Raw genomic sequence first — 25205 nt, 5'->3', positions numbered from 1 at the left:
TGGTACCTGGGTTTATGTTGACTCATTTTATAAAAGAAGCAGGATGAGTAGCGTCTTCATGAGAAAATTAGTTTCCTCATGGAACTTCCCCAACATTAAACAATATGCATGTGTGCGTGCTGGGAGCTGTCCCCATGGCTCGGCCCGATGCCCAGGCTTCTAGGACCAAGCTGCACTACGCTTAGTTGCTATAAACTGATACCACCAGCAAAGACATTGACCAAGCTGAAAAAAATGAATCAGAAGCTGTTCACCAAGAGTCTACTGTGGGAGCAGACACCAAATATGACCTCCAGAGAAGACAGCCCTGTCCTCCAGGCACTTCAAGCCCACTGAGGCTTGGCATGATTATAGAGTCAACGTCAGCATTGCCAGCAACCCAAGTGTGCCTGTGACATTGGCAGGTGTTGCTCCTTCCAGCCCCACTGAGAGAGTCCAGTGTGCTCAGGGCTCTGCTGAGTGAGGTGGACAGTAGACCCTGGTCTCCAGGCCCAGACTCTTGCCTTGTGGGTTAGGCTTTTGGTTGCTGTGACAAAAATACCTGACAAAACAACTTAAAAAGGGCAAGGATTTATTCTGGCTCACAGTTTCAAATATTTTAGTCAATAATTGGCTAGCTCCAGTGCCTTGGCTCTGAGATAAGTGTGCATGGAAGAGGTTTTCTATCTCATGGTAGACAGGAAACAGATGGGAGGGGGCGAGAACAGAGAGGGAGGGAGGAAAGAAGGAGAGTAGAGGGGGAGAGGGAGAGGGAGAGAGAGAAAAGTAAGGCTTGGAACAATATATAGTTCCTTAGGACATGCCACCAGCTTCTTCCAGGTGGGCTCCACCTTCTAAGGTTTCTAGAACCTCCCCAAATAGTACCAAGCCTTAAATACATCAATCTTTTGGTGCGGGGTGTGTGGGGAGGTGTCATTTCATATCTAAACTTCTGGATTATACTGGTCCAATTACTATTTTCTGGCTGTGTCTTGTAGTTGTCAACAGAGATTCACTAACAAACAGGCTTGTGGTTAAATAGATTTGGAAGATGCATCATTGTATATGCTACTTGGTCTGGTTATTGATGGCTTTGTGACAAGTGATCACAAAAAGTAATAGCTCAACACAGTGGAATGGGAAGGTGGCTCAGTGGTAGAGTGCTTGCCTTGCATGCATGAGGCCCTGGGTTCGATTCCCCAGTACCACATAAGCAAAAAGAAAAAAAAGCTGGAAGTGATGCTGTGGCTCAAGTGGTATAGCGCTAGCCTTGAGCTGAAGAGCTGAGGGACAGCACCCAGGCCCAGAGTTCAGGCCCCACGACCAGACCCCCCCCCCAAAAAAAAACAAAAAACACAGTGGAATATTATTACTGCTCACAAGTCTGTGGTTGCTTGGGCTCAGCTGGATTTTTCTTCTGGGAGTGTCTTGTACAGTTACTTATTTTACTTATTTTCATGTCTGTTGGTTGCAGTCAGGTGCCAGGTGGACTTGGGTTGATAGCATGTTTCTTTCTCCATGTGGTTTGGACACGTGCTGACTTGGACTTTTTATAGTGTGGTATCTCAAGGTCATTTGGTTTCTTACTGGCAGCCATTTCCCCCATAGTGGGTACTGGAACAGGCCTAGCAAGAAGCTGCAGACTTCTGCATAGCCCAGCACAGAAGTCCCCAAATAGCACCTCACTTCTACAGCATTTTCCTAGTCAGGTAAGTCTGAATCAAGGTTTGACACTAACACAAAGGGAGAAGTAGCAAATCATTTGCAGGTTTGGTCAATTCACTGTACCTCGTGGAGAGTCATAGTTCCTAAGAGTGAATCAAAGGTGCCTGAGAATTCCTGTACTGAAGAAGTATGTTTAGCTTGGCCTTTCTCAAGCTGATTCTTATTGCTGTTTTTAAAATCAGGAAATACCTTTCTCACAGAAAATAACTCACATTCTGCCAGAGGGCAGTCAGCAGAATGGGAGGATGATGGATGTGGGGCTCGATTCTATTGTCTAATAAAGAAAAATGAGTCCAGAGATGGAATTTGGATCTAGATAGTGAGTGGTTGATTTGAAGAAGTACAAGTAGACATCCTTGTGGATAGGGAGCATGAATGTCCTAGAGATTAGAGCTTTAACCTTATTTTCAACAGATTTAAGTTCAAATTCTTCTTCTATTCTTCAGAACTACATGACATTGGACTAGTTATCTCTCCCTAGCCTTTAGTTTCCTTATTGACAGAGAGTTTCTATTGTATAGAAAATATTTATATTGTACTGGATGGATGTAGTGGCCAATGTGGTACTTTATATGGTTTCTTTGCATAGGACTTCCTCATGAAGAGTAAACACCTCTCTGTTAGACTTTGTGTTGTTCAGTTCCTTTCACTTCCTTTTTTTTTTTTTTTTTGAATCAGTCATAGGGCTTGAATTTGGGGCCTGGGCACTGGCCCTGAGCTCTTTTGCTCAAGGCTAGCACTCTACCACTTAGAGACACAGAGCTACTTCCAGTTTCCTGGTGGTTAATTGGAGATGAGAGTCTCATGGACTTTTCTTCCCAGACTGGCTTTGAACTGCAGTCCTCAGATCTCAGCCTCCTGATTAGCTAGGATTATACGTGTGAGCCATCAGCCCCTGGCTTACCTCTAGGGTTTTCTGACTCTGCATTTTTTTGAAATTTGCTTTCCAGGGGCAAGTTAGTACTGTAAGTCATGGACTTCCCACCACTTTTCTTGCAAAAGTAACCTCTGTGCCCTTTCATGTTTTTTTTTAAATCTAGTTTCTAATAAGTGACCGGGACCCTCAGTGCAACCTCCACTGCTCCAGGACCCAACCTAAACCTATCTGCGCCTCCGATGGAAGGTCCTACGAGTCGATGTGTGAGTACCAGCGAGCCAAGTGCAGAGACCCGACCCTGGGTGTGGTCCATCGAGGCAGATGCAAAGGTGAGTGCATGTGCACAGTGTCAGCCCATAGGAGAACACTAGGACTCAGCTGGTACACTGAGCTGCGTGCATGCGGATGTATCTGGTCATTTGGTTTGCTGTGATTTCTCTTTGGCCCTTTCCATCAGGAAGTAAAGGAAGACAGGACAACCATTTTCCCATCCTTTAGACACTGCCAACAGCCTAGGACTTAAATGTGCTGTTCTCTGGCTGCTTTCTTGTTTGCCTTTGGCTTGTTTTAAAATAGAGCTAAAAGCATTATTGGTAGCTTCTGAATAGGGATTCCAAAATGTTGGCCAACAGATGTGCTTTGTTTGAGCTGCTCTAAAACATAAAAACATTTGAGACAGCATTTTAAAAATGGAAGGATTTAAAAATGGAAGGATTCAATGTAAAAAAATTCTAGTTTTTTTTTGTGTGTATCTCTTCCCAAATTGAAAGTTATTAGGAATATTAAGTCTGTGCTTCTGCAAATGGCACACCACAGGGGATCCTGTTCTCCAATTTGCCATAGTCATCAGAGCGTCCTACGGGCTCTCAGAACTGATGGCATCTCTTCTCAGGCCAATTTATATCACTTTCCTGGTTCCTGTGGATAGTTATATTTGAGACTCGAGATTTCTGAGAGGAATGATAAAAGGCTAAGCAGAGTGCCTCAGAAATATTGGTTTTTTTAAAGAACGTGCTGGCAATTCTTTCACTATAGAGTATCTTTTAGGTCCCGTTGGCTTATATGTTTTAGAATAAACCTGGGAAAAATAATGGGAGGGAAACATTTTTTCCACGCCCCCCCCCCCCGCGGGTGAGAGTAGGAATATTTGGGAGAAAAATATGGGCAACCTGGTTTCCACTGCCCCTCTCCCCCACTGTGGCTAGCCTGCTATCATCTTATCACGAAAAACCGTGGTTGTGTGTGGACACTTCACACAGGGCCAGGGTTTTTGCATTCCTGCCACCGGGCAGCCATTTGGGGCCATGGTGTCCAGTGTGGATTCCAAGTGAAACAAGAAATACGCTCCTCTCCCCTTTTAGATGCTGGCCAGAGCAAGTGTCGCCTGGAGCGGGCTCAAGCCCTGGAGCAGGCCAAGAAGCCTCAGGAGGCTGTGTTTGTCCCGGAGTGTGGTGAGGATGGCTCCTTCACCCAGGTAAGGCTTTGGCCAGTTCTCTGGGGGCTGGGGCTGGCCTGAGGCAGAGGAGACTCACTCTGAGAGTGCAAGGCCCACTAGGGACCTTCACTTCCTGGGAAGCAGCTGAACGAGTGGCTCTTCCAGTCCCCCCCTCACTGCCTTCCCCCTCCTGGCCCTCCATACTTACTACCCCTTGCCAACTGGCAGTGGGCCCTGACAGACGCAAGGAAGTTGGAGCCAGGAAACTGGCATTGCAGTGGTCCCCGTCCTTGCTGCTGGCAGTCTCTTCCAAGGGCTAGACCTGAGTTTTTCTCTGCTGTCAAATATGGGCTGATTATGTTTTCTTTGCCCTGCCAGTTTCCATGGGCAACCCCAGTATTCCCTTCACTGCCACCTCTGAGCACACTGCTGCTTGCTACCCCTGTCCATGAACACAGTAGAGCCCTCTATGGGCACAGAGCATGACATGGCTCCTAGAATGTTCTTTGCATACACACATGAGTGTGTGTACACTTGGATTTTTAATTTCAATTTTATTGTGGTGTGTGTGTGAGTGTGTGTGTGTATGCTGGTTCTGAGACTTGAACTCAGGGCCTAGACACTGTCTCTGAGCTTTTGTGTCAAGGCTAGCACTCTACCACTTGAACCCACAGCTCAACTTTCAGCTTTTTGGTGATTACCTGGAGATAAGAGTCTCATGGACTTTCCCGAGGGGGCTGGCTTGGAACAGTAATCCTCAAATGACAGCCTCCTGAGTAGCTTGGATTACAGGCGTGAGCCACTGGGACCTGGTTATACTTACCTTCTAAAGTCTCTTTCAGGCCCTCCCACCCCTCATCCTGCAGGGTCTTCTCTGCAGTGTTTTGTGTAGAAGTAATGCTGACCATGTTGAGGTTGGGGCACATTGTTGATGCTGATTGTGAAAGCACTTCCAAGATGCTTCCTCCTACACAGGGTCTTGTGGCTGGGAGGGGGAAGGGGCTTCTGTGAGACTTGGGTCACGTGCCTGCTGCATGAAGTGCTGTCTTGATGGGAATGGGGAAGGTCATTGAACAGGATGAATTCAGTGGTATTAAATCATCCCTGTAATTCTGGGTCAGTGAGGTTAAGGGTGGGGCCTTGTCTTTAGTGTGAGGGGCTTCAGGCTTCATTCCTGGGCTGGCTTTAAATAGGAGATTATTGATTTCATACTGACTCCTTGTTCAGGCAGAATTGTCCAAGGGCAATGGGAACTGGACATAAGCCCTCTAAAAGTGTCCCTGTGGATTCCAGTGTACAGCCAGGCTCAAGCACTGGGATAAACTGGCCTTGGCCACTGACCTTGGGCCAAGGGCTTTGATCAATTTCTTGTTTAAAGCTCACCACAAGCCTGCAGGTAGGGTCATTATCCCCATTTATGGCTGGTACAACCAGCACTAGGAGGGGAGTGGAGAGCTGGGTTCAAGCCCAGAGTCCTGCAGAGAACTATGCTCTGCTGTTCTCTGGACTGGCAGCTTCAGAGGTGGGCGCTGGTAGTACGAGGCTGTGGTTAGCGCTCTGTTGCTGAAGCCAGATATCCTGGGAATGATGCCCACCCCACCACTCATGCTTTGTATGTGGGGGGGGAGAGAGTGGGGGGGAGTGGGGGGGGCAGAAAGGGAGTGTCACAGTTTCCTTATCTGAAAAAAATGCAGCTAATTATCTCCATTACTACTATATGTTATACATATGCTAAGTACTATCATTTACATTGTCATTTACATGATGAATTGCCCTTATGACTTTACATATTGTGTATTGCTATTGTTATTCCCCTTGCTATGATTACTGTAACTTCTTTCATAGGGTTGTGGGGAGGAATGGATGCGTTAGCATGTGTAAAACACTTGGAACACAGGAACTCCATACAAGTGTTTGTCATTATCATCATCAAGATTGCCATCTCCATGATGATTCTGCTATTCAGATTTTCCTAAAAATTTTATGGATGATGCCACTTAATAGAATAACAAAATATAACCCCCAAAAACTTTTGTGGGAACTTTCCAAGCTGATCAATTTAAAAACAAATCATTTATTCCAATAAAAATGCAGGTTGGCTGGGTACCGTGGCTCATGTCCGGAATCCCAGCTACTTAGGAAGTGGAGATCAGGAGGATTGTTGTTTGAGGCCAGCCAGGACAGCCAGGGCAAAAAGTTAACAAGAAGGACAGCCCCCTCCCCCAACCATCTCAAGCAAGAAGGCAAACATGGTGGTATGTACCTATTATCCAAACTACTCAGGAGGCCATAAGTAGAGGGATTGGGGTCTGAGGCCCATCCTAGGCAAAAGCATAAGATCCTATCTGAAAAGTAAGAAAAAAGGCCCAAGTGGTGGAATGTCCACCTAGTAAACATGAAGCATTGGATTAAAAACCCAATAAGGACAGAGGCTGGGAAAGAGGAGTGGGAGAAGGAGACGGAGGGGAAAGAAAGAAAGAGGAAGAGACAGAGGAGGGAGGAAGAGAGGGAGAGAGAGGTATCTATTTGAAACTGCATTGCAAGCATCCTTCAGTTATCCTTGTCTGGGAATAGGAAATTAAACCTTTCTCAGATGAGTTTGGGGGCTGGTATGGGGGGAGGGGAGGTGATGGAGAGGAGGGCAGAGTGGAAGGCAGCTGGTTTTCCTGCTTCTCTAGGCTTGTATGGTCCTGGGTGTGGTGCTTATGAGAATGGTTGACCCTTGCCCTCCTGATTCTGAAGTGCTGCTGCCTTGTGATGGACAGCTGCCGGCCAGCTTTTGTTTTGTGGAGGCTGGGCTAGCCAGGTGGTGTTTGCTGAGGGAAAGAAACTTCCAGATTAGTCCAGGTGGACTTGCTAAATGAGAGTGCCCTGAAACTCCACAGAGGTTGCCCAGCCAGGTATACTTTGCTCTGTGGCATGTTAAGTATTACCATGTGTCCATGGCTTTCCCCTCCCCCCTCCACTGTCCCAGACTTGTGGACATCTACCCAGCTGCCCATCCCAGCTCAAGTGATTGAAATGGATGCACTTTTCTCCTGATCAAAGACAATGCAAGCACTTCACAAAATTGAGGCGGTCTCTTCACATGTGCTTCAGTGACAGGGACAGGCAACTCCAATTGCTGTGAGGCTGAAAGCTCTTGCTTTGCCCCCCCCCCCTCCATGAGCACTTAGCTGGACAATTTTCAAGACCAAAGTTAGAGAGGAGGGACATTGTTTCAATATTGCTTAGAATATTGACACATCTGCATCCTGGTGTTAATAACCTGCCATAGCCCTGGGAATTACGCAGAGGAACTCTCTTGAAGTTGATGGAGTGGGGTGGGGTTAATATGGTGTGAGACACAGCTTGAGGCCACATGACTGGGCTGGCTTTAATGGGGTTCATGTGAGACTCGGTGGCTTTTGTTCTCTTCCTTTGTTTCCCCTTGTCCTCTTTCTTCCCTCCTCCCAACTTAGTGCATACACACAAGTGGCTCTTCTTCCTTCTCCAGCAGCAGCAATAAAGCTGCACATAGATCACATTTGATTTTAAAACCTCAATATGTCAGCCATGTTGCAGTCCATTAAGTCAAATTTCGAGAACAATACCCAGATACTGTATTTTTTTTTATTCTCTCTCCCACCCCCAACCCCAAGTGATACAAGTATTTGGTCAAAGTTCCAAATGCTGTGGGAAGGACAGGGCTTTGTTGCTGTGGTTCTTGATTGATGGTTGGGATGTAGAGTTAAGGATTTTTGGTGACTTGTTGAATAAAGTCAAGAGCCACAGGTGCTGCTCTTGGTTGTGGTCTTAGCTATTTTCTCTTCTGGGTATCAGGAACATAATTCATGGCATCTGTTGTACCAAGTCCTTTGCCAAGTAGTTGTGTGGTACCCAAGATGATGGCCTGGAACCTCAGTGGCAGGGCATGGATGTTGGATTGCTACCATGAGGAAGTGCAGCAGGAACTTGGCACCTGTGGGCATCACTGAATACAATAGGGTCACCACTGGGGGCTGCCAGGTGCCAGGCAGCCAGGTTAACTGAAGATGGAGTTTTAGTTCTGTCAATCTCCACAACAGGCTTTTTGAGGTATTAATACCTGTATTTACAAATACTCTATTTACAAAGAAAAAAAATGGGTTTCAGAGGGAGAGAATCACAGTACGAAGTCACTGAGCTAGAAAAAAAAATTGTCTCCAAGCCTGCGTAGCTTCAAGCCCTGTGTTTGTAATGTTTTTGTGCTACAAAAGTGGCCTTGATGCATATGTATTTCATTTCCATCACCATTGTTATTCCAGAAGTTCCCTCTCGTTGCCCAATCAATCAAACTCACATTAAAAAAACCTTTTGATTATGGAAATTAAAAAAGTAGGCATAATAGCATAATGAACTCCATGTACCCAACACGAGCTTCCACAATGATTGACACGTGGCCAATTTTGTTTCATCTGAGCCCCATTTTTGTCTCCCATCCCACACTGAAGTGCTTCAAAGCAAATCCCCAGGCACAATATCTTTTCATTCCAAACAGGCATTTTTGAGCTCCACTGTGTTCCAGGCTATGTGCTTGTTATTATGGGGCATTAATAAGATGTTGTGACCTTTGCCTTCAAAGAGGTTATGTGCAAAAAAACCCCTGCAAAGTAACTATATAAAAGATCAGATACATACAATATATTTACATTCTGTCATGGTGGCTGTAATCCTAGCTATTCAGGAGGCTGAAATCTGAGTTCTTGGTGTAAAACCATTCTTCTGGGCAGAAAAGCCTATAAGACTCCATCTCCAGTTAACCAGCAAAAAGCCCAATTAGAGGCTTGGCACAAGTGGTAAAGCACCAGCCATGAGCAAGCAAATAGGTCAAGAGGCAAGGCCCTGAGATCTATATAAATTAAATTATATTAAGTGAAGTAAGCCAGGCCCAAAGAAACATAGGTCCCATGGTTTCCCTTATTTGCAATAACTAGTATATGTCTGAGGCAAGCAGAAAAGGTCAGATAAGATGATGTTAGGTGAAATGCACCCCAAGATAGGGACACAAGTGGTTTTTTTCTTGCTTGCTATTGTTTCTAATGTATTTATAAAGGTGATTTTTTTGTTGTTGCTTTGTATGTCTCTCCCCCACAGTATAACCCCTGTTTTCACTGTATTTGATGTTGGTATAATTTGGGGAGGGGAAGGGGAAAAACAGATTTAAATAGGGGTACAGGTGGACCCATTGCAACAATGAGATGTTCAAGATGCTATGTTGAAAAATGAACTTTACAACTTTGGCAGGAAAGGTGCGGGGTGGGGGGGTGTAGTTGTGAAGATAGGAGGGATGGGATGGTAGGGAAAACAAAGGAGGAGACAACAATGCTTGATAAGAAATGTACTCATTACCTTGCTCATGTAATTGTAACCCCTCTGTACAGTATTTTCACAATAAAAAATGTATTTATTTATTTTTAAAAAAACAAATGACAAGGAGCTAGTATTATATAAATAACTCTTACAATTTGCAAAGAAAAAGAACATCACAGGAAAAGTAGCCCAGAAGTGTCAACAAGCAGGTCACAAAATGCTCATTAATAAGCAATAAATGAATATGGATGGCATAATGAAGATGGATCATTGTGCTTACTAATTTGGTAAGCATTAGAAAAGATGATAATATTGGAGGTTAGGTGGGGGAAAAGAGTCCTCTGATGTTGCTGTTGGAGAAGTAAATTGGCGCTGACTTTTTAATGGGATATTTTTGCCGTAGGGATCAAAAGTCCTTTTTTTTTTGTTCTGGCATTTGAATACAAGGTCTTATGCAAGTACTGTGCCACTTGAGCCATGGATCTAGACTTTTTGCTTTTAGATGATTTATTATTTACTTTTAAATAGGGTCTATATTTTTAACCTGAGCTTGCTTAGGCTGAGATGCTTCTGTATACAGCTTCCCACATTGCTATTACCACTGGCACTCACTGCCATGCTTGGTGTATTGATGGAGATTAGGTCTCCTTAATTATTTTGGCTGGGCTGGCTCCAGACCATGAGCCTCCTCCCAATCTCTCCCTCCTGGGTTTTTGGAATTACAGGCATGAACCACCAGGCTTGGCCAAAGGTCCTTAATGACACCCACATATGGGCCTGTATTTCTACTTCTAGGAATTTCTTCTTAGAAAATTATGTGAAAATATCTAGTCACAAAGATTTCTACCTAAGTTCTATTTATAGTGGTAAAAGTTGGGAAGCAACCTAAATATTTAATAACAGAATTACTTAAACAAATTATGATATAACCACACTATGGAGCTGTTAAAATAGTATTATAGAGGTTTGTTTTATAGATGTATATGTGAATGTATATTTAGAGACTTAACCAAATAACTAACTAAAAATAAATATTTTTATTCTTTTTTTTTTCTAAATAGAAAAGCTATCAAGGATGGACGCCAGTGGTTCATGTGTATAATCTTAGCTACTCACGAGGCTGAGATCCAGAGGATTGTGGCTTAAAGCTACTCGGGGCAGAAAAATCTATCATATAGTCTCCAAAAGTAAAGAGTAGGGCTGAAGGGACGGGTCAAGTGGTAGAATGCTACACAAGCAAACTAAGCAAGTACATGACCTTGCATTAAAACATCAGTGCTAACAATCATATTAATTAATTAATTTAATTAAAGATACCACATTCTGTAAAAAAAATTTGACAATGTAAGTATGTAGGATAGAAATAGTAATTTCATCTTTCAGAAAACAGCAACAACTAGGCCTATACTCCTAGATTTCTTCCTTCTATGTAGTTAGTACAATTACTTGAGAAAACCATAGTATAATATATATTGTTTAATAACATTTTCTTTATTTGGGATTATGTTCTAGTTAAATTACATATAGTTTTACTTAAAGAATAAAATCTCTGTATTGTCTTCCACTGTAGGGACATACCATCAGTTGGATCATTTATTCCCATCCTGTGTGTGTGTGGCTGTGTGTGTACATGTGCTGAGTCTGGGGCTTGAACTTGGAGCCTGTCCCTAGGCTTTTTTTGTTTTAGGCTGACATTCTACCACTTGAGCCACAGGTCCATTTCCAGCTTTTCATTAGCTGGAAATAAGAGTTGAGCATACTTTCCTGCCCCACTGGCTTGGAACCATGGTCTGCAGATCTCAGCCTCTTGAGTATCTAGGATTATAGGCAAGAGTCACTGGCTCTCAGCTTTCCATCTTTTTTTTTTTAAATAACAGCTCTAGTAAGATAAAATTGCAAAAATAAAAGTTACCCCTTAAATTGTACAATTGAGTGGGGTTTAGTATATTTTCAGAGTTGTGCAACCATCACTACTATCTATAGCCAGAAAAATTTCATCACCCAAGAAGAAATTGTACACTCACACTTAGTCACTCCCTATGGTTCCTCAGCTAGGCCCCAGACAACCACTAATCTACTTTCTATTTCTGTCATGTACTTATTCTGGATATTTCTTATAAATAGCATCATAATAGGTGGTCTTTTGTAATTGTCTTAGCTTAATGTTTTCAAGATACATCCATGTGGTAGCACAAATTGGTATTTCATTCTTTTTATTGTCACATAATATTATATGGATATGCTTCATTTGGCTTATGCATTTATCAGTTGATAGACATTTAGGTTGTTTCTTGCTATTTTTTTGCTATCATAAATAATGTTATCATAAGCCAGGCACAGGTGGCTGTGCATGCCTTTAATCCTAGCTACTCAGGAGGCTATAATCTCAGTCAAGATTCAAAGCCAGCCAATTCAGGAAACTCTGTGAGACTCTTCTCTTTAATCAACACCAAAAATCTAAATGTGGAGTTGAGGCTCATATATGGTAGAATGCTAGCCTTGATCAAAAACCTAAGGTACAGTACACAAGCCCTGAGTTCAAGCCCTATTACCTACATAAAAATGAATGATGGGCTGGAGGCATGGCTCAAGTGGTAGAGCACCAGCTGAGCAAAGCAAGCCGAGTATATACCAAGCAAGCATGAGGCCCTGAGTTCAAATCCCAGTACTAAAATTTTTTAAAAGGGAAAGAACCAAAAATGAGCTGTGACACTGTCCTTTTTGCTGGACACACTGATGGTTCACACCTATAATCTTTGCTATTCAGGAGACTGAGAACCAGAGGATTATCATTTGAAGCCAGTCTGGGAAAAAATGTCCACAAAACTCCATCTCCAAAATATCCAGAAAAAAGCAGGACTGGAGGCATGCTCAAGTGGTAGAGTGATAGCTGAACAAGCAACTGAACAAGGGGAAATCTCTGAGTTCAAACCCCAGTACCAGAAAATGAAAAACAAAACAGTCTCATTACCACCATGGAGATTTGTGTATTTTTTTGGTATGGACATATGTTTTCAATTTTCTTGGTTTACTCCTAGGAATGGATTGATGGGCCATATGGTAACTCCATGTTTAAGCTTTTGGAGTTTTGAGAGACTGCTTTCCAGTACCCCCATCAATGTGTGAAGGTTCCAATTTCTCTACATCTGTGTCAACATTTGTTCTCACCTGTCTTCTTGTTATAGCCATCCTGGGAGTATGAATTGGTATCTTAGTGTGCTTCCAATGTATATTTTTGTAATGAGTGAAAAGTGACAAGATGTGGAATATCTTTTCATATGCTGTTTTGCCATTTGTAAGTCTTTGGAGAAATGTCTGTTCAGATCCTTTTCCCCTTTCTTAATATAGTTATTTGTCTTTTATTATTGTTGAGTTATTAGAGTTATTTATATATTCTAGGCACAAGACTTTAACAGGCATATGATTTACAAATGTGTTCTTCCCTCTTTTGAGTTATTTTTTTCCACTTTCTTTGAGGCAGGAAAGTATCAATTTTGAAGCCCAGTTTGCCTATGTTTTTTCTTTTATTGCTTATGCTATTGCTGTCATACTTTAGAAACCATTTCATAATCCAGGTTAGCAATGATTTCCTGTAGCATGTTCCTCCAAGAATGTTATTATTTTAGCTCCTATATTTACGTCTTTGATCCTTATTTAGTTAATTGTTGTATATAGTGTGAGGCAGAGGTCTGAGTTTATTCTTTTCCATGTGTCTATACAGTTGTCTCAACAATTATTTATGAGAAAATTATTATTCCCCTTCAGTTGTTTTGGTGTCCTGTTGAAAATCAGTTGATCATAAATGTGAGGGCTTATGTCTGGACTTTTAGTTCTATTCCTTTATGTTAGTACCCCCACTGTGTGTGTGGGGAAGTATTAGGTTTTGAACTCAGGGCTTTGTACTGGTTTGTTTGCTTAGCTAGTACTTTACTACCAGAGCCATGCCTTTCTTGATTACTTTAACTTTGCATTAAGATTTGAAATCGCCTTCATTTTCCAATGAGGAATGGAAATAGACTTGTTTGGCACTATATGCTGAGCTGATTCCAGCCCCCTCACCAGGGTAGTTCGTCTGGGAGGGGTGGGGCCTAGCCAGAAAACTATCATCTGCGCTGTGATGTGAGGCTTTGTGACAGCATCCATATGTTTGGTGGGATATTTGCAAGGAAAGAGAATGGTAGGCAGAAAGATGTGCAAATAGGGGCTGGGAAACTCTAGAGTAACTAAGGATGAGACTTGTATATATTCAACAACTCTCCATCCCTGACAGGCTATTATTTTTTTCTTGGAATCTCCAATCAGGGGAAGCTCCTCTTCTCAAATGAAGAACTGTAGGCTAGTGAGCTATGATGCCTTAGGGAGACATGTTGTATGTATCAGCAGAGAACTGGGCTTGCGCTGGCTCTTCTACCCAGCTCACGACCCGCTGTTCTACTTGGATGAAGAAGAGGTAGAAGCTGGAGCCTCAGTGAGCAGCCACCAACAGCAAGCTTACTGAGGGAGCTTTCCTATTGGTGAAAAGGCTAGGTGGTATATAATTGTTAGCAAGTAGATCATTAAGCTGTACAGCTATGGAAGTAAAATTTGAATTTTATGAGCAGCAGCAGGAAAAAGGCCAGACCGAGTTACATGCAGGAAAATCTTTGTGTGATCTCTCACACATTGGAGGTGCCAGAACTCTTTTGTCTTTTCAATGGGAGAATGACTATCCCTGGCTTCCCATCAGGGGCAAGAATGTGCAACAAGCTGAGGGTGGATAGAGTGTGCTTTGTGTTCAGAACGCTGTGTTCACTGTGTTCTGTGGGGACTAGTCTATTCTAGCCTGTGCCTGGCCTGCTCTTCATAGCCTATCTCCTGCTGAATGGCCACCGTGCATCCTCTCCTGTATTGGCTGGTGATATTTGCTTTGGGGAAAGCAAGCAGGACTTGGTTGCTTCCTGCTGGGCATGGAAGCTTCCTGGAGCCCTGGGGATTCCATCCCTCCTTTGTCCCTTGTGGAAATGAAAGGTACATACTTGGAGGTATGTATAGCTGCTCTTCACTGTACTTGAAGGGGGTAGAAATCAAGGCTTCTTCTCTGGCCTTCCTGCTGCCAACAGGAGAGCAGATGATCTGTGATGGGAGGCTTCAATTATTTTCTCTGATATTCTTTATTGTTATCATCATCATCATTGTTATTATTGGCAATACTAGGATTTGACCTCAAGGCCTTGGTTTTGCCAGGCAGGTACTCTGCCATTTGAGCCACGCCTCCAGTGCCCCTCAGCTATTCTTCCTTTTTCAGATAATAATTATCTTGGGCAGCAACACTACTTTTTAAGTTTTATATAGCATTTACCCTGTGCTAGCAAGTTTTATACATGCCCAGCATGTCCTTACTACACCTATGAGGTAGGTCCTGTTATAGTCCTATTTTATAGATGAGAAACTGAAGGACAGAGGAGCTAAGTAGCTTGCTCAGGTCACACAGCATGAAAGGCATGGAGGCTGACTTCAAACCTAAGCAGATGGACTCCCGAGTCTCTGGTCCCAGTTATGACTCCAGGAGGGATCGCCCTCAGCAGGACACTGCCATCTTTTAGAGTAATAGGGCCAAACTGGGACACATCCAGAAGGGCAGCTCAGGTGAGTCGGGTAAGGAAGTTATGCCACATAAGGAATATTCAGTGGAGCCAGAGATCATTTGGTATGGAGATTAGAGTAGAACCAGGGATGCAGGAGGAAGAAATCACCAGTGGGTTACAGGCGAACCATTGTCATACCTTTGTCTGTGAATGACAATAGGCTTTTTCTGTATAGCCCTCAAAGCTGACCCAACATCACTGAGTGAAGATGGAGGATTCTACTCCAGAATAGAGAGGGACTTTACAAGTAGAGCGGCCTACAGATGAGACATCTGACTGAAACAGGACTTGATTGTCTAACCTGGGAAGTAGGTAAATGGAGAACCAACGGGCATCCCACAGGAAGAGTTATACTGTGGGGCAGGGCAAGGAGATGGAGCCAATGATCCCCAAAGAGGAAAATCCCGTGCTTTTTAGGATTTTGTCACTCAGCACCTCACATTCAGATGACTACTCACACAGTAGGCCCATGGTCAACACTTACCAGACAGAACCATTAATAAACACATATGTAGTCTATTGCTCCACTTCCATGAGCCTATATAATGCCAGGAGGTGACTCTATATGACAATCAACTAAACGCTGGCAAAATGGAAGGGACCAGGATGTTTTCTTCTATGTCAATATAGGTCAAGGTGGTAGAAACACAGGCGTGGGCTGGGAAGACAGTTTCATTAAGAGCGAGGTCAACCATGGGAGGAAGAAAGGGCTCCCACTCATACAGGTCACCTCTGTTTCACTACTAACCAGATTTTTTTCCCAGATCTGATCTGAACAAAGCTCCTAACATGAAGAACTTTGTTCTTGGTTATTTTATAAACATGAAAGCATATTTGATGTTTCCCTCACAAAATGGGGAAAAATGGTATTTGAATAAAAGGTGTCATATTTGCCATTAATGCCTGGTCCATTCTATGCATCAAAGTGAGGGTCAAGACTTCAAAAAATAAAAGTCCTTGGGGTTCAGCTCTGGGCAAATATGCTGGGGAGGCATAGGATTCAGGCTTGTTGGAAAATCAGAAAAAGAACATTCATTGTAGGTTAGGAAGAGTGGTCTTAACACTAATGATTGGGCATAGTTTATCATTTTTTCCCTTTCTTTTAAATAGTAAAAGTCTGACTTAAAGAAAGTAGGGACATAAAATTACAGAGCTTCTGAATTAAAAGGGACCTCAGAGGCATTTGCTTTATGTATTTTCCTCTCTCACCTGCTTACTGCAAGGATCAGTTCCCCTTTGTAATCTTATATCAAGTAACTATCCACTTTCTGTTTGATGGACAACAGGGACAAGAAGTTTAGTTTCTCAATGACAAAAATCTAAAGAGGAATTCTTGTGGATTTTTTGGTTTTGTTGTTTTTGTTGTCTTGTTTTTTTGGTGTCTATCCTGGGGCTTGAACTCAGGATCTGGGTGCTGTCTGTGAGCATTTTTTGCTCAAGGCTAGTATTCTGCCACTCGAGTCATAACTCCACTTCTGACTATCTTGATAGTTAATTGGAAATAAGAGTCTCATGGATTTTCTGGCCCCGACCGGCTGGCTTTAAACCATGATCTTTAGCTCTTAGCTTCCTAGTGGTTAGGATTACAGGAGTGAGCCACCAGTGCCCAACCAAGTTCTAATTCTTTGTATTAATTTGAGAGCTGACCTATAATTCCCAACAGATCACCAGAGTTCCAGCCATGAGACCTCCAGAGTCCACAACAATCTTGCTTTTCATAGAAAGGGTGGAAGATGGGCACTATTATTTCCATGTGAAATTCTCTCTTTCAGTTAATGAATATTTCTTTTCTTCCTGGAAAAAAATCCTAAGTTCCATCACTTATTCCTATATCATATGGATTTATGTCTCTTCTCCCCCACCCCCAGCTTCTTTCTTCTGAATCCAATTTGGCAAGGCCTTTCTTGAAACATTGGACACAAGACTTCAGATGTGCTCAGGAATAGCCCAGAGATGAATGGAGCTTTCTCTGGTTCTAACTAATGTCATGTGGGTAGCCATGGTGCAGCATCAGCTTATAAAACTGTAGTCAACAACCATATTTGGGTGAATTTGAAATAAAAGAATCATCTCCTTTGCATTCCCTCTTAAATTCTGGAGGATGACATTAATTCTCGAAAAGGAAATTCCTCATTGAACAGACAATACTCCCTCAACCTGGCAGAGAGTCCAAGACGATGCCTGAAGCCTAGCAGAATGGCGGCACTTGGAGGCTGTAGTCTACATCTTCCTTACTCAAAGGAATGGGAAAGGACAAACAACACTCGCAAGATGCTTTACATCATCTTACCTCAGTTCATCTTCTCCATAACAGGGTTACCTCTATTTCACAGATAAATTCAGTGTGTTGAGTACTACCAGATTTAGAATAACGTGCAGATCAAAAACAAGTATCATATTCCCATGCTCAAAAGAAAGTTAGGAAGCTTGGTGTGGTGGCTCATGCCTATAATCCTAGGTACTCAGGAGGCCTTGAGATCTGAGGATCATGGTTCAAAGTCAGTCCCAGAATTAAACTCCCTGAGACTCTTATCTCCAATTAATCAGCAAAGAGCAAGAAGTGGAGCTGTGGTCATCTGTGGGGGGGAGGAGGAGAGAAGGTAGGAGGGAGAGGGAGAGGAAGAGATCCGCATATCTTCTTTCAATTTAACCTTTTTTTTCTACTAGGAACTTTTCGTGTACATGTACTTTAGTTGCCAGTAAGAATGATGAACTCAAGCCTGTTCTTTTTCCTACGGTCCATGGTTTCTATTTTACAAAAGAGGCACAAAGAAATAGATGGGGAAAATTAAGCCATGGAATGAGAAGGTCTTGTGAGTTGGAGAGAATGCCAAATGTCATTGAGGTCTGAGGCTATTCAAGATGGATTTCTCAATAGAGAATGCTCGAGGAAGCCTATAAAAGGAGAGGAAGAGTTGTAGCTGGAGGGAAGGTATTCCAGAGAACTAAATGAAAACCTGACATCTAGACTGTTAGATGGTAGGACTGGGGCAAAGCAAAGAAATAAAGCAAGACTTGTTGTCAATTCCTTGCCCTGCCTACCTTCTTCCAAGTCTCTTAACATGCCCTACGTAGAGCATGTTGACAGGAACTCGAGTATCGTCAAATGCTTCTTGCACAAAATTTATAGGAGTTCTTTAAGAAGTTTAGGAATTGCTACAAATGAGATCTTCCTTTTAAAGTCAAATCAGCCATGAAGTTAAAGCTACAGGGAGTTCTGCAGTCGTCAAGTCTTTGGACTTAATTTAACTCAGTATTACTAAACTGACTTGACATATCCATAGACTCCCAACTGTGTTCACCAATAGATAAACAAGGCAGGAGTAAAGGCCACCAAAACAGCAGCATCCCTATCCTTAGAAGAAGTAGAAGGAAGTAGACATGTGTGAGACATTTTCATCATGGTTCCTCAGGGGTAGTGCATGTTAGGAAGGGGCACAAAAGTGTAACCAACAAAGAGGCTGCTCTGGGAAGTGAGATATAAACCTGAGGAATGGGAAGGCAGCCAGCGGGCACAGTGAAGACCCCAAACTGTTCCCCAGGCCTTCCCAGGAGAGACCTCTCATTCATATTGGAGTTCATATTGGAGTTTGTGGCTCTCTTTCGGCTACCTCCAGGAGAGAATTTACTCATCTGGCCCTACCCAGAGAATTACAAGGCATGAAGAGACTCTACTAATCCCCTGAAACACTAGCCCTTGGAACCACTTCCTTTGTCAGTATCCAAGGGACTTCATCTGCCAGGCCTAGGAACAGGGGGCCATACTACTTCTCTGTCTCTGAGCCTCAGTTTCCTTACTTGTAAGATATTTGGGTTAGATTGGTGCTCTCTAAGCCTTTTGTCAGCTGTGCCATGAAGTATATGAGTCCTGGGATATTGAAATTCTAATTTCCTCTTATTAGCTAGTTGTGATATTTGAATAACTGCCTCTCCCGTGTAGAACTTGGCATGCAGGGTGATTTTCAGGCTCAATTGAGGCAATACAGAGATCCTCAATGAGGACTGAAAAGCTGCTGGGAAGGTAGAAGAGGGTATTTTTACTTTGGGGATAGTCCCCACAAGTGATGTTTGGCTACATGCTCATCTGGCCCCTGTTTTTCTCAGCACTCTCCTCCCACTCATCCTCTCTGAGCTGGTGTCTTCTTGACCTCTCTCCCATCATCCATAATTCCTTTGCTTTTGTTGGGAGTGCTGGCCTCCCACATTCTCCCAGGTGGTCAAGAGTTGGGCTAATGGTGAAGATTAGCAGGCTTAGAATAATTTCATATTTATCTTAATTTGGACAAAGATTGAACTGCAAATACCACTGGGATGTTTATATAAAAGACTTCTTGCCAATAATATTAAAGGATGTGAGTCAGATGAAACTCGTTTACCGAAGGACACACTGTTTTCAAGTACCTGGAGGAACACAAGATATGCCCAACAGGATAGTGACAGCAGAAAGCCATCTCATCTGGGTTGTTTACTTTGTCTCTAAGGAGGACCTGTCAGTTGTGTCACTTCAGCTTTGGTAGGATGTTCCAGAGTAGGTGAGGATCCAGTTCCTTGTTTTCTATCTGTATCTGTGGGTCCAGCACAAGCATGGGTTTTGACTGCTGCCCAGCAAGCTATATGGCAAATTTCAAGCTAGGCATTGGTGGCTCACATCTGTAAACCTAGCTACTCAGAAGGCTGAGATCTGAGGATCATCAATCATACTTTGAAGCCAGCCCAGGCAGAGAAGTCCAAGGGGCTTTTTATCATCAATAAAAGCTGGAAGTAGAGCTGTGGCTCAAGTGGTAGAGTGACAGCCTAGACTTAAAAAAGCTAAGTTAGAGTGCAAGGCCCTGAGTTCAAGTGCATATGCACACATGCACATGTGAGTGCGTACATGTGTGCATGCATGCGTGCATGTGCCCCCCCATTGTCTCATCAGTTCTTCTTAGCTCCAGCTTTTCCTGAGACTGATCAATTCAAGGCTCTTGAAGAATAAGAACTAGAAGAACATTTGCAAAGGAGGAAGTTGAGCCAGGTAGAGCTTGCATTTTAATTGTGTTTAAATTCCTAAGTCTATGGGCTTTACACCTGGTTGCTTTTCTTTTCTTTTTTTTAATTAATAAGTTTTTTTATTGTGAAAATATCGTACAGAGGGGTTACAATTACATGGGCAAGTAATGAGTACATTTCTTATCAAGTATTGTTGCCTCCTCTTTTGTTTCCCCTTACCATCCCTGCCATCCCACCCCCCCACCCCCGCCAAAGTTGTAAAGTTCATTTTTCGACATAACGACTTGTACATCTCATTGTTGCAATGGGTCCACCTGTATCCCTTTTAAACAATTTGTTTTTTCCCTTCCCCAAATTATACCAATATCAAATACAGTGAAAACAGGGGCTATACCATGGGGGAGGGACATACAAAGCAACAAAGAAATCATCTCATAAATACATTAGAAACAATAGCAAAAAAGAAAAGCATTTGAGTCCTTATCTTGGGGTTCATTTTGCCTAACATCAACTTATCTGACTGTTTCTGCTTGTCTCAGACATATACCTGGTTGCTTTTCTGCAGGAAGTTTCTCTTCTCTGTGTGCATTCATTAGAACAATCTCCATAGAAAAACAGACCTCTTCTTCCATCTAAACTTTCTAAGTCCTTTTGCTGATTTCAGACTGCTTCTTCTCAGGCTGCTCAAGAGGATGGATATTCTTTGTTCCCTATCAGGGAGTCTGGCTGTAGTCTAGAGTGGTCTTTTAGAGTGTACCATTTTTTGCTGAAAACAACAACAACATGATGCTATCAGTGCTAATGGTTCATGCTTGTAATCCCACTCATGCAGGAGGCTGAGATCCAGAGGATTATAGTTTGAAGCCAGCCCAGGCATAAAAATCCATGAGATTCCATTTCCAAAAACACCAGCAAAAAGCACGGCTGGGAGCATGGTTTAAGTGTTCAGTGTCAGCCAAACGAGTGTGAGGCCTGAAGTTCAAATTATAGTACTAGGGGTGGGGAGCAGGCAGAGATGATACTGAAAATAAACAGCGAAGGCTAACAACACTTCATTTGTAAGCAAAGTGCTTATCTATCTTATCTAATTTAATTCTCCCAACTGAAATAGGTATAACAATATACCTATTAATGTTATTATCTTCTCTTTTTGAATAAATGCAGGCCGTCCAGGGCTTTGTCTGATGAAGCAGCTTTCCAAGGCTGCACAGTCTGCCTCCATGCAGCTTCTTTTTCTACAAAAAGATACTTTAAAAACTCCCCAAAGCAACTTAAAAATAACCTTTTAGTTTTTAATTATGGGATGATATTCTCAGGGCTCCTTTAGCAAAGAAATTTGACTTTGTTCCTTCTATAACAGCCCCCTCTCAACCCTGAGAGATTTCTGTGCTTTTTTTCCCCCCACTCTTTCTGCTGCCTCTGTTTCTCCTTAGAAGCATACCTGGGAGGTATTCCCACTAGTGCTCATTCAGTTTCAGCTTTACAGAATTTGGCCCAAGCTGCCAACCTGAAGATTTTGTCACCTGGGATCTGCTCCTTGGAGCATGGATGGGTAAAGTGCTCAGGCCCCTGGAGAGAAAGAAGCTGTGTTTAGATCAGTGGCATTGACTGGGGGCTGGGCGGCAGTGCCCATGTGTCCAAGGGGAGACAAAGGACACACTCAGTGAGAATGTGGCCTCAGGACCCACTGAGTCCAGAGGTCAGATTATATCTCCTGAGACCAAGCTTTGGGCCTGGCCTTTTACTTGTCCATTAAAGTTCTGCCCTTAGTAACTTAGGCGGGACTCTTAAGTATGACCCAGAACACAGCCTTTCAGACAGGCCAATTCTCTGCAGCGGGCTTGATGTTAGTGACCCCCCTCCCCACACTCCAGCATGAAGCACAGGGCTATTACAATACTTGGGGTGCTGACTTGGAGCACAGTGGTCACTCACTTCAGCCATGGGATCCTAGAGCCCAGGGAAAGTCAGTGTGGCTGCCCAGCCCCTTAGCTCAGATTCCACAGAAGTGATTGAGAAAGCAGCCTGCCGGGCCTCACTAAAATGCTTTTGGTGAGGAACCCCTCAAGGATTATCCCTGCAGGCTGACAGGCTCTTTCAGGGACAGCTCAAAGTTTTCTGCAACGCTGCCTATTGAAGCCTGCTAGAGGATCTCTGGCTGGCGAGGAAGCAACTGCCAGATGTTGCCTGAAGGCACCCACCAGATGTTGCTGTGCAGCCACCACCATAGTCCTTCTGGATCTGGCCTTTACCATGTGTCACATACTGGGCTGCCTCCCCAGACCATCCAGCACAGACATTGATGTCCATATCGTTTAGATGGGACATAATCAGCTAAGTTAATGTGCCTTGGTTCATGACTGGCTGGACCAGGATTTATATCTACCCTGGTCTGTCAGGATTTCTTCTCCTTCTAATATTAGGCCTCTTCAAAAGGCAGTGCTGACCCAACCTGATCTTGGGTGAGCATCTGAGTAGCATCATGACTACAGAGCAAATAGGAGGAAACATGGTTCTAGGGTCCAGGTACTGGGAACGGGAGTCATTGCAGAGATAGTCAAGGCAAGTGCTCCATTTGACAGAAGCCATCCTACTAGGAAGAGCAGGAGGTACTTTTCCCCTGTCCTACATTTGTCCTACTTTTACCTCTATGGACCAGCCTGTGCTGAAACAACCTGCTGGGGGGAGGGGTGGTGAATTACAGTGTTTGATACCCAGACAAGAGCAGAAGCCTTTCTGTAGCTTTTCTGCCTTAGTAATAACTTCTGGCTCTCACCCAGTCTATCAAACCACTCTCCACTATATCTTTTGTTGAATTTCGTGTGATGACTGCCTAGACTCAATTCCAATATGTCCTTGATCCCTAGACACATTATTTTTCCCCCCTCACATTTTAGTATGTTTGCAGCTGGCATACATCTTTTCGTGGAGATCTGCAATGAATTTTGTGTGGCTGTTTAAATTGCTGTTGCAGAAGGGAACCTTACTACGTTGTTGGTGGGACTGTAAACTTGTTCAACCACTTTGGAAAGCAGTATGGAGGTTCCTCAAAAGACTCCACATAGAGCTCCCCTATGACCCAGCAATCCCACTTTTGGGCATTTACCCAAATGATCACAAACAAGGCCACATTAAAGCTACCAGCATGACTATGTTTATTACAGCATTATTTACCATAGCTAAGATATGGAACCAACCCAGATGTCCCTCAGTAGATGAATGGATCAAGAAAATGTGGTATATATACACAATGGAATTCTATGCCTCCATCAGAAAGAATGACACTGCCCCATTTGTTAGGAAATGGAAAGGCTTGGAAAAAATTATATTAAGTGAAGTAAGCCAGGCCCAAAGAAACATAGGTCCCATGGTTTCCCTTATTTGCAATAACTAGTATATGTCTGAGTCAAGCAGAAAAGGTCAGATAAGTTGATGTTAGGGAAATGAACCCTAAGATATGTATTGAAATGTTTATTTCTTTCAGGTGATTGTTTCTAACACATTTATAAGATTATTTCTTTGTTGCTTTGTATGGCCCTCCCCCACGGTATAACCCCTGCTTTCACTGTATTTGAGATTGGTATAAACAAAGGGGAAACAAAGGAGGAGGCTACAATGCTTGATAAGAAATGTACTCATTATCTTGCCCATGTAATTGTAATCCCTCTGTACAGTATTTTCACAATAAAAAAAAAATTAATGGTAAAAAAAAAAGTGCTGCTAGCCTTGAGCACAAAAGCTCAAGGACAGTGTCCAGGATCTGAGTTCAAGCCCCGTGACAAGAAAGCAAAAAAGCAAAAAAGTAAGCAAGGAAACAAGCAAGCAAACAAGCAAGCAAGCAAGCAAGAAAGATGATTTCTATGTTGCTTTGTATGTCCCTCCCCCACGGTATAACCCCTGCTTTCACTGTATTTGATGTTGGTATAATTTGTGGAGGGGAAGGGCAAAAACAAGTTGTTTAACTAGGGATACAGGTGGACCCATTGCAACAATGAGATGTACAAGTCGTTATGTCGGGGGGGAGGATCAGGTGGGGGGTGGTGGGGGGAGTAGGGGAAGGGATTGGAAGGGGAAACAAAGGAGGAGGCAACAATGCTTGCCCATATAATTTTAACTCCTCTGTACGGTATTCTCACAATAAAAAAATAAATTAAAATTAAAATAAAAAAAATAAATTGCTGTTGCATTTGTAGAATTGAGAGAGACCAAGCAGGAAAGAGAAAAGAGGAGAATCCAAGTCTTTACTCAACCCATCAATTGCTTTCAAGCAATTTCAGGTGTTATGTAATTATAGAAGTTAACTAGTGTACAATCCTTGAGGTTCTAGCCTAGAGTTGAGGAGCTGTGCTAGTCACATCAACAGCGAGAGCTTGCTGTGGCCAGGACTGTAAATTTGGGGAAGGATCACAGGAGGGCGGGTGGGACTGTTTAGGGAGAAAGTGTGTCATGCAGGAAGGGGTAATAGAGGGCTTGAAGGGAGGTTAGAATGGATTGGGGAATGGTATTCCAGACAAATTAAATAGTTGAGGGCAAACAAAGGTTGAGATTCAGGAGAAAATGGGGTGCATTTGGAATCATCAAAGGTTCTTCGCAGTAGGAATGGAGGTGTGTAGGAGGCTGGGGAGCCATGGCATAAAATGACACTGCAAGGTTAGATAGGGCCAGATCTGGGGGACCTTGAGCACAGTACAGATTAGATTAATCTCTATCACGGGTTCAAATGTGAATCATTCTAAGTTAGGGAATCTGACTTGTATGTTCAGGAATTCCACAAAGAAAACAGATGGGAAGAGGCCAGTGGATGGGAGCAGATGGATAAGGTGACAGTGACTGACAAGGAAAGAGGACTTACTCTGGGAGATGCACAAGGCTTCCTTTTCATTTACTATTCCTACACAAGTTGGCCTAGTTTTAAATGTGTGTGTGTGTGTGTGTGTGTGTGTAAGCAACTAACAATTGAACCTGCAGCCACCAGGGGCTTTGGTCTGGTCTTAATCTTATGACACATGTCGTTGTCTCAGGAGAGCCCCAGGATCAGTTGGCAGACTGATCTATGATTGTCCAGAAAGTTAGAACAAGAAGAAAAGCTTACTATTTGTCTCTACTGTTGAAAGATGTGTTACATAAGCCTACAATAGTGGCCTTCCAACTGGTACTTTTCAGTTGGAAGTACCAAGCCTGGGGTGTGTGTGTGTGTGTGTGTGTGTGTGTGTGTGTGTGTGTGTGTGTGTGTGTGTGTGTGTGT

The 25205-nt window shown here is 43.1% G+C and overlaps 1 protein-coding gene across 1 annotated transcript in view; it reads left to right on the top strand.

Annotated features, from left to right (window-relative positions):
* The window catches only part of Smoc1 (SPARC related modular calcium binding 1), a 163160-nt gene that overhangs the window by 78703 nt on the left and 59252 nt on the right, over positions 1-25205 (top strand). Inside the window, exons 2-3 of the mRNA XM_013013655.1 lie at positions 2745-2910; positions 3943-4055. Coding sequence (XP_012869109.1) covers positions 2745-2910; positions 3943-4055 — 279 coding nt within the window. The remainder of the gene's footprint in view (positions 1-2744; positions 2911-3942; positions 4056-25205) is intronic.

This window comes from Dipodomys ordii, unplaced genomic scaffold, assembly GCF_000151885.1.
Source record: "Dipodomys ordii isolate 6190 unplaced genomic scaffold, Dord_2.0 Scaffold2, whole genome shotgun sequence".
NCBI classification, from domain to species: Eukaryota; Metazoa; Chordata; class Mammalia; order Rodentia; family Heteromyidae; genus Dipodomys; species Dipodomys ordii.
Note: the sequence above shows the minus strand (reverse complement) of the source record. Positions and strands in the feature narration are given on the sequence as shown.